At 45.9% G+C, this 13,762-nt stretch overlaps 1 protein-coding gene and 1 long non-coding RNA gene across 7 annotated transcripts in view; one reads left to right on the plus strand and one right to left on the minus strand.

Moving 5' to 3' along the window:
- The window catches only part of DOCK5 (dedicator of cytokinesis 5), a 225,202-nt gene extending 217,770 nt beyond the window's left edge, over window positions 1–7,432 (minus strand). For all 6 annotated transcript variants that reach the window (XM_045055373.1, XM_045055372.1, XM_023252463.2 and 3 more), the window contains exon 1: window positions 7,244–7,432. In XM_045055373.1, coding sequence (XP_044911308.1) covers window positions 7,244–7,286 — 43 coding nt within the window. In that variant the 5' untranslated portion in view covers window positions 7,287–7,432. The remainder of the gene's footprint in view (window positions 1–7,243) is intronic.
- A 156-nt stretch (window positions 7,433–7,588) lies between these two features.
- Window positions 7,589–11,323, plus strand: LOC123384812. Its single transcript, XR_006596453.1, has 2 exons — window positions 7,589–8,102; window positions 10,298–11,323. It is a non-coding gene; the product is annotated as an uncharacterized LOC123384812 (long non-coding RNA).
- The last annotated feature ends 2,439 nt before the right edge of the window (window positions 11,324–13,762 follow it).

Here is a 13,762-nt window from a genome sequence, read left to right on the forward strand (position 1 = left end):
TAGAATCCAGTGATTCATCCCCTACGTATAACACCCAGGGCTCATCCCAACAAGTGTCCTCCTTAATGCCCCTTGACCATTTAGCCCATCCCCCCACCCACAACCCCTCCAGCAACCTTCAGTTTGTTCTCTGTATTTAAGAGTCTCATGTGTTGTCCCCCTCCCTGATTTTATATTATTTTTGCTTCCCTTCCCTTACGTTCATCTGTTTTGTACATTAAATTTCTCATATGGGTGAAATCATAGGCTATTTGTCTTTCTCTGACTAATTTCACTTAGCATAATACACTCTAGTTCCATGATGTTGTTACAAATGGCAATATTTCGTTCTTTTGGATTGGCAAGTAATATTCCATTATGTGTGTATACACACGCACACACGCGCGCGCACACACACACACACCACATCTTTATCCATTCATCCATCGATGGACATTTGGGCTCTTTCCATACTTTGGCTATTGTTGATAGTGCTGCTATAAACATGGGGGTACAGGTGTCCCTTCGAAACAGCGCACCTGTATCCCGTGGATAAATACCTAGTAGTTCAACTGCTGGGTCATATGGTAGTTCTATTTCTAATTTTTTGAGGAACCTCAATGTTGTTTTCCAGAGTGACTGCACCAGCTTGCATTCCCATAAGGTCTTTAAATCTTAAACAGAAACACACATAAAATAAGGTATGTACTGACCAGATGATGAAAATGTGACCAGAGGCTCACAGGAACCTGACCTTGAATTTTCCCTAAGAGCAATGGTTCAGTATTTGCCGAGTCAGTGTTCCCGGCCGCTTTATAAAACATCAACTACCGCAAATAATAAGAATCTACATCACGTCGTGGAGAAAATTTCAGCTGGGCATCAGCCTCCTCCCTCCTTGACAGTATCTTGCCAGGCGCCCAATACACTGCTGTTTTATTTTTGTTGACCTCATTTTTACAGTTGCTTTTTTCTATGGCACGTGCTGCCGGTCCTCCTTGCGTGGTAGCAATGGCGGATTTTCTTTTCCAATAATTGTTTTAAGTAAAAATGAAAAAAAAAAAAGGCAGCAACATACAGAAAAGATGACGTGGAAAACAGATGAGGCAAATGGGTGCGGATGGGCATCAGACATGAAACTGCTTCACCGGGGGACCTGGGCATGCAGAGATCACGGTAACAATGACCGACTGAAGTTTGGGGAAACACATGGAGTAGATTACACGGCCATAGATGAAAAATTCACCCTCCATGAACCTCAGTTTTCTATTGGGAAAAGGGGACAATAAAGGAGAATCACAACATTATCTCGATGGAGTGGAATAACAGGCAAAAAAGCAGAGCTGAGACTTTTTGGTCTTGGAACCCCTTTTCACTCTTAGAAGTTACTGAGAACCCCAAAGAGCTTTTGTTTATGTGGGTTACATCTATCAGTATTTACCATTATTAGAAAGTAAAACAGACATTTTACACTTGTGTAACTAATTTAAAATAATCACAATAAACCTGATGCATGTTAGCAAAAGTACCTCTTTTTTTTTTTAATGAAGACGTATTTTTTCCAAATAACAACACTTTTCTAAACAAAAACACTTAGGAGCGGCAATGCTTTGCATCTTTGTAAATAAATCCTTAAACGTCTGCCTTCACGAAAGGAGTTGGATTCTCCCACTGCCTTCAGCATTCAATCTACTGCGATATCACACTTCATGTAGTCTCTGGGAAGCTGTACTGTATCCTCGTGAGAGGGTACAGTGAAACAGGCCAATAACAGGCTCAATATTACTGTCAAAAAAGTTCTAGTCTCATGAACCCGCTGCAAATATCTCCAAGAGCCCCACGTGTACCTGGAACATTCTGAAGTAAAGGGTTTAGAGCAGTCGCAAAGTAAACTCATCATAAATATTAATTCTCTAGGGCGCCCGGGTGGCTCAGTCGGTTAAGCGGCCGACTTCGGCGCAGGTCATGATCTCACGATTCGCGAGTTCGAGCCCCGCTTTGGGCTCTGTGCTGACAGCTCAGAGCCTGGAGCCTGTTTCAGATTCTGTGTCTCCCTCTCTCTGACCCTCCCCAGTTCATGCTCTGTCTCTCCCTGTCTCAAAAATAAATAAACGTTAAAAAAATTTTTTTTTGAAAAAAAAATTAATTCTCTATTCCTTTTATCCTTAGCCTCAATGTTAGAACACAAACACCTTAGGGCAAAGACTTCTTCAGCTGTGTCTCTAGCAGCATCATACCTCCTCTAGACACATGACCAACAAGTGTTACTGTTGTTGCTTATTCTGGTTGCGTAACTAATCAGCTGTGTGATCTTCAGCCAAGGATTCTTCATCTGTGTTCAAATTCAGAAATCCACGGACTTGAAAAGGGGAAAAAACGCAGCTCTATTCTCTGACACTCAGCCATCACTTTAATGATGACCGTGCACAATACACCCCCATTGGCACCAACTGAAACCGGAGGTGTTTTCAGATCGTATCATGGTTTACGGCAGATATCTGGAAACACCATATATGCTCATCACTAATTCAAAAGTATAGTAGTTATTAGACCTGCAACTAGGTCTTGTTGTTTAGTGGATTAATAATAAGCACATGTATTACAACATCACAAATTTAGAAAAATATCTTCACAGCTGTACTTCAATACAACGGAGTTTCATTTTCAATCCTTCATAGGTGACTTTATTCTGAGAAAACGATCCACTGGCTTAACCAGATGGCCTAAGGAGTTTATGCAATCAAAAGGCTGCCCGGTGTTAAGCAATTCACTTTACCTCTTTAGACACCAAGTTCTTCTCTTTAAAAGGAAACCGGACTATATTCTCTGAGACCCTCCCCTCAAGAGCAGGCCGGGAACCCACAGCACACCTGAATGCATTAACAAACAGCTGCAAGCATCTGTTTTCAATTTTTACACCAGCATCTGAGAGTCTACTCGACTGAGCTGAATGCTTTTAGATTAATGGGGCCAGGCTGCACCAAACAGATGAAGAGCTAATGGTGAAAGCAAAGATTCTCCCACAGTATCTTTTATCACATTATAACGATATAGATCACAAATAAGCAAACAATAATGAGTCTGCCAAAAAAAAAATCCACGATCAATACAATTTGGGACTGTTCTTGATATAAATGGCTTGTTTGGAATAGATTTAAACACAAATCGAGGGCACCTGGGTGGCTTAGTCGGTTGAACGTCCGACTTCGGCTCAGGTCACGATCTCACGGTCTGTGGGTTTGAGCCCCGAGCCCTGCGTCAGGCTCTGTGCTGACAGCTCAGAGCCTGGAGCCTGCTTTGGATCCCGTGGATCCCCCACTCTCACTTTTGTCTCACTCTGTCTCTCAAAAATTATAAATAAATATTAAAAAAATAAAAGATTTAAACACAAATCTTTCCATAATCAGAAGAGCGAACCTGGGTATATATCACTAATGTTTGCCTTAAATCTAAATAAAAGTGGGGCTCCTGGGTGGCTCAGTCAGTTAAATGTCTATTTGATTTGGCTCAGGTCATGATCTCACAGTTCCTGAGTTTGAGCCCTGCGTCGGGCTCCCACTGTCAGTGAGAGGCCTGCTTGGAATTCTCTCCCTCTCCCTCTCTCTTTCTCTCTCTGCCCTGCTCCCCACCCCCCACCCCCCACACACAGGCTCTATCTCAAAACAAATACACAGTTAAAAAAAAAAAACTAAATCTAAATAAAAGGGTTTGTACCCCCATATCGTCAAACAGAAAACATTCGAGAAAGAAAGAAGGGAAAAAAAGAATAAAGGAAAAGAAAGCAAGAAAGAAAAGAGAATTTTCTAGGGCTATGGGGAAAAGCACCCTGTTTCTAAGCACTTGGCACAGAGCACTTCGCACTGGGATACTAATGGACTAGAACTTTAAAGAAGAAGTCTACTTGTCCTCTCACTTGATGACACAGATAACACACATGGGTCATTTAGGCCCTCCTAATGCTAGAGACTGAGCCAATAGAGCTATGTTTAAGAACTAAGAAAGCCCAGACAGATTGCATTTCAGTCCCCATAGAAAAATCTAGGCTATGTCAGGAACAGCCAACAGTGGCACCAAGATAATATAAGAGTGGAGACTGCTAACTTCACTGAGCAAAATCCAAATGAAGATCAAAGTGCTACCCTCACACAGAGTAGCTGTGAGTCATTAAAATGCTTCAAAATGGCTATCATATGGTTTCCTTCACCCAGAAACGCAACCCGACCAGCAGACATTTGTAAGTGATGACTATCCCCAGAAAAGTCCAACAAGCCAATTCTCCTAATTATATTTAAATGAGTCTGTCTACTCTATGCTTCCTTATTTATTCAACAGCACATTTTTTCACTTGCAAAGATAAAGACAGACGGAAGGTTGTCACTTCGCACGTTTAACTGAACAAAAAAACCCTCATATTGTGGTGGATTGGCGGGGGTGGGGGAGGGGGTTGAAAAACTGCATTACATCATCACAGAAATTAGGTTAGGGCTTCATAACATCACCTCAACACCAAGGACAAGCCGTTATGACTACATGCTCCATACCTGGTATTGGGACTGGGATACAAAGCCATAACCTTCTGATTCATTGAACCCAAGGATGAAAGGATGCTTATAATATGGTGCAATGTAATGACTATAAGGAGAGGCCTGAAGGTTTGGGAAGGTCTGGAGGATGCCAACCCTGGAGGAGGCAGTGGCAATGGACTTGAGCCCTGAGGAAAAGTTGGATTAGGGATGGTGCACAAGTGGGAGGGCCCTCTGGACGGAAGGGGGGGGGGCATGAGGGAGGGAGCAAAGTCCCAAAGGAGAGATTCTCCGCTGCATATTGCGCAAGAGCAAAGAAGGGCAGTGTCTGCAGTGGTGAGTTAATGAAAGAAGCCATGAGAGATAAGGTTGGTGGAGACAGATTGAACCAGATTATCACAACCTTGAAAGTTGGGCTCAATTTAGACTTTACCCTGTAGGCCAAGGAAGGCTTCTAAGCAGGGAGGGAGGTGTTATGAACAACAGGGGGTTTTAGGAATAAACAATAGTGATTTATCTTCTCGGCTAATCTGCCTAACAGTGGGTCCTTTTGTCAAGCCAAGATTAATCAGAATCTATTATGTCTAGTAAAATAAGTGTGCCAAATTATATCCTGGGGTAATTTTGCTACCCCTTTTGCCCTGGAAATGCAATTCACATACTTTTCTTGACTGATGATAAATAACTGGGTAACCTGACTCCACAACAGGAAAAAACATGCATTAAAAAGAAAACATATCACAGTTGCTCCTATGACTATGGCAATTAAAACATTTGGGGGGTGCTTGGGTGGCTCAGCCGGTTACATGTCCGACTCTTGGTTTCAGCTCAGGTCATTATCTCCAGGTTTCGTGGGTTCGAGCCCAGTGACACCCCACCGTCCATGTAGAGCCTGCTTGGGATTCTCTGTCTCCCTCTCTCTCTGCCCCTCCCCCACTCTCACTATATCTGTTTCTCTCAAAATGAATAAACTTTAAAAAACGAAAAAAAAAATGTAGGGCGTGTGGTTGCATTCATTACATGAAAGTCATGATAGCTGGGGTTCCTTTATACAAAATTAGAAGTGATAACTTTGTAAGTAAGAACTGATGATTACGCATTGCTAAATATGCTTTAATTTAGTAGTACTCTGTAACACTCAAAAATAAAGATTCCATCTATTTCATCTATTCCATCTATTTCAATCATTTCATTCCCATAATACTGGTTACTTAACTAACTGGCACCTGTCTGAAGCCTCATGACCAAATTAGGACCAGGTAGTGTCTGGCAGAAGAAACACCCACTCATTTCTGAGTTGCCACGGGAGAGTGCAATGATTCTAAATAAAATTTAAGAGGGAGAAAAGTTTTTTTGTAATAGAGGCAATACACACACACACACACACACACACACACAGTATATATTATTATATATGCAGGGACATACACACATAAAAGGTCACAATTAAGAACACTGTATAGTTAGAGGGCGTGTTTGTTGTTTTTGTAACTGACTCGTGGTTACAGAGTTGCAAAGCACCCAGAGGCTGCTAAGCTTATCTCCGAAAAGGACTTCACTGTCAGAAAGCACAGAAGCACAGACCAGGTTCGGGGACCACTCCCTACTAACCGAGGCGAGGGAAACACGGCGGCAGGGAAGGGACTCAGGTGTAAGATTAAATTACAAATAGGCCACATGAATGAAGCTGCGAGGAAGTGATAAAATCCTCAACACGCACCACTGTGTCTATTCTAGGGAATCGCCCCGCGAAGGGCAGCGTTTCCAAGAGACCTCAGCAACCTCACTGCGGGATAAACACTGCAAGGACCACGGTTTTTCATCTGGCTCAAAACCAGGCACAGCCAGTGTTCTGGGTCCAAAACGGCACGACAGCAACCCCTCCGCGGGTGGTGGGGGGCTCTCCAGCACCGCCGTTTAGGAATGCCGAGTGCCTAGTCAGGACCTGTCAAAGTTTTCTTACTAAAATATCCTCATCTCCTCCCACGATGACACCCGGGGCTCGGAAGGCAGTCTTCCACCCGCTCGGGGCACGCTCCGTTGAGGACGGGCGTCTGCACGATCAGCCCCCGGGGGCAGGCACCCCCGATCCCTGGTCACACACTTCCTGTCTCTTCCCTCACGTCCCCCCCACAACTTCGGTCTCCCATTCAGTTTCCAACTGTTACCAAGGTCCCAGTCCCTGGAGGAAAGGGGGGCAGGCGGCTTTCTAATCCCCAACTCCTCACTCTGGGGCATCAGAGAGAACCCAGGGAGGGAGAAGGCAGAAAGCCCTGGGTCCGCCAGCGGCACCCGCGTTCTGCCGACGGCGGCGGGTTAGAAACCACTCAATGAAACCCCAAGGCTGGGGAGGAGAGACACGAGCGCCCAGCCCGGTGCCCCAAACCGACAGCAGACGAGCGCTCGTTTTGTTTTTTCCTCTTTCTTTTCTTTTCTTTTTTTTTTTCTGACGTCTCCCCCGTGCCCAGCGCTGGCGCTTTGGACTCGGGAGCCGGATTTCCAGTCCCGGAGCCCGAGTGCACTTCCAGCCACTCCGATTCCCCAGACCCGGAGAGACGTCCCCCTCGGGGAACGGCCGCCGCGGGAGCCGAGCCCCGCCCGCGCCCGCGAGGGCAGCGGGGACCCGACCCCGCTCCCCGGCAGCGCGCGTACCCACCGGCCCGGCGTCCGCCGCCCAACTTTGCGCCGCGCAGGGCCGCCCCCGCGAACTCCGCGGCGGCCGGGGTGGGGCGAGCACTCACCGACCCCGTACTTCTGCCTCTTGGTCGGGATCCAGCGGGCCATGGCGGCGACCTCGCCCCGCGGCGGCGGCGGCTGCGGCGGCTACAGCTCCCGGGGCCCCGGCCGCCGCCGCGCCGCGCTCCCGCGCGCCCCGGGCTCCTCCGCCATGTTCCGGCAAACTTCGCCGACCCCGCGAGCCGTCTCCCCGCCGCGCCGCGCCGCCCCGCGCGGGATTCGCTCCGGCTCGGCCCCGGCCCGCGGTCACCGGCTGGGCCGGGCGGCCGCGCCGCCGTGCGCGCCCCTCCCGGCGCCGCCCCGGCCCCTCCCGCCGGCCGCGCCCTCCGCCCGCCCGGGGCCGCCTCCGCGCCCCGACCCGCGGGCGCCCGGCCTCTCCCGCCCGCCCCGGGGCTCCGCGCTCCCCCGGCGCCGCCTCGCGCACTTCCCGGGAGCGGCTTCCCGGGGCCCACTGGGCTCAGGGGGTTGTTTGGTTTTTTGTTTTTTTTTTTTTCCTCTCTGTGTTTGGCGCTTTTCCCCGCCTTCCTCACCCGGATTCAACCCTCGAGGCTGGATCCCGGGGGGCGTCGGGTGGGCCGGCGGCGGGTGCGCGCGGAGTGCGGGGTCGCTGCCACTGCGCGCGCCGCGCCTCGGGGGGGAACTAGAATGCGTTCGGGAGCTGCCTGCCGGGCCCCGGGCACCCCCAGCGCCTGGCACTCCGCGGGCGCTCAATAAATATTTGTTGAATGAATGAGCAGTTGACTACCGCGTTCACCCCCTGGAGCTTTAACTGACACCGAGAGGACCGGAAGCCGGGCTCCAGGGCGGACGCGACCTCCCGGGGCCACCGTTGATAGCTTTCAAAGCGGGCGTGTTTGTCTCCGGGTAAGTGGAGACCTGATGTGAGGGAGCCGGGCTCCTCAGACGTGTCAGCTTCCAAGGGGAGCTTCGGTGGGAAAATTCTTTAGAGAGTCTTAACTTGGAAATCCTGTACCCCGCCCCCCCCCCAAACACCGGGACGCCTCCCCAGCTGAAGGCGTTCAGACCCTTGTGCTCAAGGGAAAAGATCGCCCCTTTTCCAAGACAGCTGCAGCCCAGAGAGCATCCTTGTGGAGGGGGGACCAGGGCACATCCGAGAGACTCTTCTCCATCGGCCGTATCGTTTTGACCAACAGCCCGACGCACGGACTGTTCAAATGCACTGCCGCAGGCTCCACTTTGAACTCACTTCCTCCTGGAGAGACCTCGGGAATGAAGGGGGGGGCGGGGATCGGAGGCACCTGGCTTGGGGGGAGGGGGGGCGCTCGGCTACCTTACACGGAGAAGTAAAATCTCAGAGTAAAAGAGCAGCCGATTTATGCTCCCGGTCTGAGAAAATACCTATTGAAAGAAACTGTTTCGTCTTTGCAGTCTGTGAAATTTTTCTGGCCTTTCTGGAACATGAAAGAAAGATAACGTAGTGAAATGGAGTGAAACTTGATTGAAAAAGTAGTGCATTTTAATTTTGGTAACGTGTGCAAAACCAGATCCGAAATTTAAAAAAAGGGGGGGGAGAGGTCCTGTTCTAGGTGGGTAATTCCTAGGGCTTACTCTCTTCTCCGTCAACAAGTAGGCATTTATTTGCAAAGTGTAATGATAATTTAAGAATCCGTCACTTTATTTTTTCTTAATTTTTTTTTAAGTTTATTTTTGACAGAGACAGTGCGAGCATGAGCTGGGGAGGGGCAGAGAGAGAGGGAGACACAGAATCCGAAGCAGGCTTCAAGCTGTCAGCACACAGCCTCACGAGGGGCTGGAACCCCCCCGAACTGTGAGATCCTGACCTGGGCTGAAGTCGGAGGCTTAACCGACTGAGCCCCCCCGGGCGCCCCAAGAATCAGTCACTTTAGACTTAACATCCAGGAGGCACTCCACCATATCCATGAAATAATTTTTCTGAGCCAATGACATCACAATTAACCTAATGTCATCTTCTTTCTACCAATGTTTATTAAGGGCCTGTTAGATGTCATGGGGCCCAGCAATGAATAAAGGAAAATCCCTACCCTCATAGAGCCTACGATCTGGAAGACAGAGGAAAACAAAACAAATAAATGTGTGCCAAATGAGACTAAGCATGTAGAAAACCCAAAACTAGGAGGATAGGATGTGCTGCTGTTTTATGCCGAGTAGTCTGCAAAGGTGCAGACATTGAAGAATCAACCCGAGGGAAGTGTGCAAAGGCCTAGAGGCATGTTTAGCAGGTTCCCAAAACAGCAAGGAATCCTCCTTTGTAAGGAAGGAGTAAGTAGCTGTGTGGAAGGCAACTTGGCCCAAGAGGCACAGAGTGGCGGGATAGAGCAGGACCCTGAAAAGCATAGTAAGGGGCTTACATAGAACAACATTAGGTGAGGTTGGAGTTTTTGAGCGAACCCTCCAATACGATCTAAGGGATGAACAGATTATAAAGGCACAAGGGAAGACATAGGAATATTTTAGTAGTTCAAGCACCAAATGAAAAGTAGTTGGGGCCAGGATAGTAGGGGAGAGATGGGAAAGAGGTTGGATTCTTAGCACAAAGTTAAGAATATAGTGGGGCTCCTGGTTGGCTGAGTCGGTTAAGCATCTGACTTTGGCTCAGGTCACGATCTCACAGTTGGTGGGTTCGAGCCCCGTGTCAGGCTCTGTGCTGACAGCTCCGAGCCTGGAGCCTGCTTGGGATTCTGTGTCTCCTTCTCTCTCTGCCCCTCCCCTGCTTGCACTCTCTCTGTCTTTCTCAAAAATAAATAAACATAAAAAAATTTTTTTTTAAAGTTAAGAATATAGTGTACACGGAGGAGAATTCACTGTGAGGCCTCTGGGTCCTTTCATTAGCTTGTTTTTGGAAAGCCTGCAAAGAAAAAAAATGTTTTGTGTTTTGTTTTATTTTGTTTTCCTTAAGAGCCCCACTGTATATGCTTCAGGCCCCAGAGACCTTGGATCCTGTCCCTGGGTGTAATAGACAAGGTGGGTCAAGGATGACTCTAAGTTTGGGGGCTTGAGTAACTGGTGAATATATCGAAGTTGTTCTGTATTGAAGTTTTCCTTTGTTATTTCTTTAGGACTTAATCACCTTTAGGACTTCCTCAGTGATTCCTCCACGTGGACCCCTAGGAGCTGAAGCATTTGCATTATAGAATGGGGACTTCGCAAAGCTATTTCAGTTGTCTCTGTTCAAGGAAATTGCTTGACCAAATGTTCTCTAACTACTGGTGTACTTTGAATTTAATACACATCAGGGTGTTCCGTGCGCGTCCAGTGGAACCGGATTTCTACCAAAATGATTTCAGCTGCCTTTTCTGGAATGTTTTCAGCTGCCACCCCCTACCACTCGCACTGAAAGCTTTTTGCAGAACTTGAGGTTTGAATCTGGGCGCTGGATAGTTCAAGTTTGACAATAATTGCGTTAAGAGGGTTGGAGGCAAACGGAAAATTTTAATTACAGCCTTCAGTACGTTTATTCTTTTTCCTCTGAAGACTGAGGTCCACCCACTTTGTTGTATCCAATGGTTAAATCCCAATTTGAAAGTCCATTTAAATCATAAAAGCAGAGCTATTCAACGTCTTTTATTAAAATTAGGCTTAAAATTAGAGAGTCAACTAGATGGGTAGGTGGAATAAGAGCATGATTCCCAGAAATATCATTTTCTTTTTCCTCTGATGTCTTTTCAGAAGAAACATTAGGCATATTCCAGAAGCACTGATACTCAGACTGCGAAACCCACACAAATATAAACACATTTATGCACGCACAAGCACTAGCATACTCTGCTTGAAAGGTGCCTTGGAGAAAGAAATGAGGATAAATGAATTTGAATGTGGAGGCTAGTTTGACATGAACATTGTGACCATCCCTCACGACGCCTGAATAGATGGATGTGAAGACAATTGGCGAGGGCTTGCTTCCCCCATTGATTACAAGGTTTATTTCGCCAAATCTGGCTGACTTGATTGCTTCTCTGAAAAAAGCTATGGGTTCTTTTAAAGAGCATCTCTCTCTCTCTCTCTCTTTCTTTCTTTCTTTCTTTCTTTTTTTTTTTTTTTTTCTGGATGAGCCTACATATGAGTGAGTGTAGTTGCTAGAATTACCAAAAAAAAAAAAAAAAAAAAAAAGGAAAAATGTAATTGGCTCTAATATCACTTTGAGGTCTTCTGAGGGCAAATGCTCTAGCTTTAGGACAGGGTGGTTCTATGTAAGTCAGGCGCAGGGTGAGGCATTGTCATTTGGGACCCATGAGCTAAACTGGACAAAGGAACTCACCCCTGCAGCCCTAGAAGCACTTTTTTTTTTTCATAGACCCTAGAAACTCACATTGCTATCTACTCTCTGCCGCCCAAATGATTTATCTGGTGAGCATCTTTGGGTCTGTTCTTGGGTCTGCCGTGGGCCGTGGTAGGTCCACTTTCTCTGATGACTGGGAGATGATGGTCACTTCTCCAATGCTAGTCATACCCTCACCCCCATCGCCGTGAGATGGGTGCTCGGTAAGCGCTTTCACCCTCTTCGCAAACACAGCAAAAAGCTTTTAGTTTTGCTTCTGGAATGCTCTTTGCTGCAGACATCTAAATGTGCTTCAAGTTCACCTCTGAAAGAAGTTGATGACATGAGCAACTCGAAGTCATTATTAGCTTGATGACAGTTGGATCAATATTCAGTGCGAGAAGCGAGGAACACCACTTGAATTTTCAAAACTGTATTTACGTAACGTATCTTGAAAAGTTCCTGTATGTGTTGAAAATCTATCTTCAGGGGCGCTTGGGTGGCTTGGTTGGTTAAGCGTCCGACTTCGGCTCAGGTCGTGATCTTGCGGTCCATGAGTTCGAGCCCCGCGTCGGGCTCTGTGCTGACAGCTCAGAGCCTGGAGCCTGTTTCAGATCCTGTGTCTCCCTCTCTCTCTGCCCCTCCCCTGTTCATGCTCTGCCTCTCTCTGTCTCAAAAATAAATAAACGTTAAAAAAAAAAAGAAAGAAAATCTATCTTCATTAAACTCTGTAGAACAAGAGGTGATAAAAACTAAGAAGCAATGTGGAAAAATTATAATGTAAGCTTAAGGTACAATAATTAAACTGTATATGCCGTAATATACTTATAACTATATAAAATTATATTTTGCATGGAAAATGTAGAGGAACATTCAAAATGGAAATTTTTAACCTTCTTCAAAAGAAAACTACTTGGTTGCTGAGATTCCTGGACCATGTAGGAAAGCAGAAAGTTAAATCCCTAAATTTGACCTTTATATGGGATAAGAGTGAAGTTTCATTCTGAAGCCCCTTGGTAACTGTGACATTGTGACTGTGTTGTTTAGATGACTGTCATAGCAGATTTTTCTTCCTGTTACTTCATGGTCAGTTAAGAAACAAACATTTGATCCAGAAATTTTATTTAACACCAGACAGATTCTCCATGGTCACTAGCTGTAGCGTAACAATAATAATTACTATTCATGGCCTGTGCCTGGCACTAAGCTAAATCAGCTTGTCTGATCCTCACATAACCTGATGAGGTAAATAGAACATTATTGTCATCCCCCCCCCCAACTTACAAATGTGGAAAGTGTGGCCCAGAACATGTTAAGATATTGCCCGCGTAATTACGTAGTGGCAGAACTAAATTCAAACCCTGAGCAGATTGGTGCCAGGGTCCATGCTCTAAGCCAGGAGTTAGTGAACTGTGTGTGTCTGTATATGTATATGTATACATATATAGTATAGTCTATATATATGTATATATATAGACACACACATATATATATATATGTGTGTCTATATATATATATATACAGTTCACTAACTCCTGGCTTAGAGCATGGACCCTGGCACCAATCTGCTCAGGGTTTGAATCATACACACACACACACACACACACACATATATGTATATGAATGTATACATATATGAATGTATACACATGTATATGTATATATGAATCATATATATACGTATATACATATGTATATACATACACATATGTATACATATGTGTATGTATATATGAATCATATATACATCTATACATATGTATGTATACATATATATGTATATACATATGTGTGTGTATATATATATATATATGATTTTGTAGGCCATGTGGTCTCTCTTGCAACCACTCAAGTCTGTAATTATAGGAGGAAAATAGCAACAGACAATATGCAAACAAACGAGTGTGGCTGTATTCCAATGAAACTTTATTTGTAGACATGAAATTTGAATTTCATGTAATTTTCATATATCATGAAATATTCTCTTTGATTTTTTTTCAATCATTTAAAAATGTAGAAAACATTATTTTAAAATTTTATTTTTGAGCAATCTCTACACCCAACATGGGGCTCCAACTTACAAACTCGAGATCAAGAGTTGCGTGCTCTGCTGACTGAGCCAGCCAGGCACCCCTAAACATGCAGAAAACATTCTCAACTTGAAGCCCGTACAAAAACAGGTCATGTGTCGGACTTGGCCTACAATTCCTGGTCTAAACCATGACTGTCACTTTTTGAAGTGAGTGGAAAGGCTAGGGGGGCCTCC

Source organism: Felis catus, chromosome B1 (genome assembly GCF_018350175.1).
Source record: "Felis catus isolate Fca126 chromosome B1, F.catus_Fca126_mat1.0, whole genome shotgun sequence".
Classification (NCBI taxonomy): Eukaryota; Metazoa; Chordata; class Mammalia; order Carnivora; family Felidae; genus Felis; species Felis catus.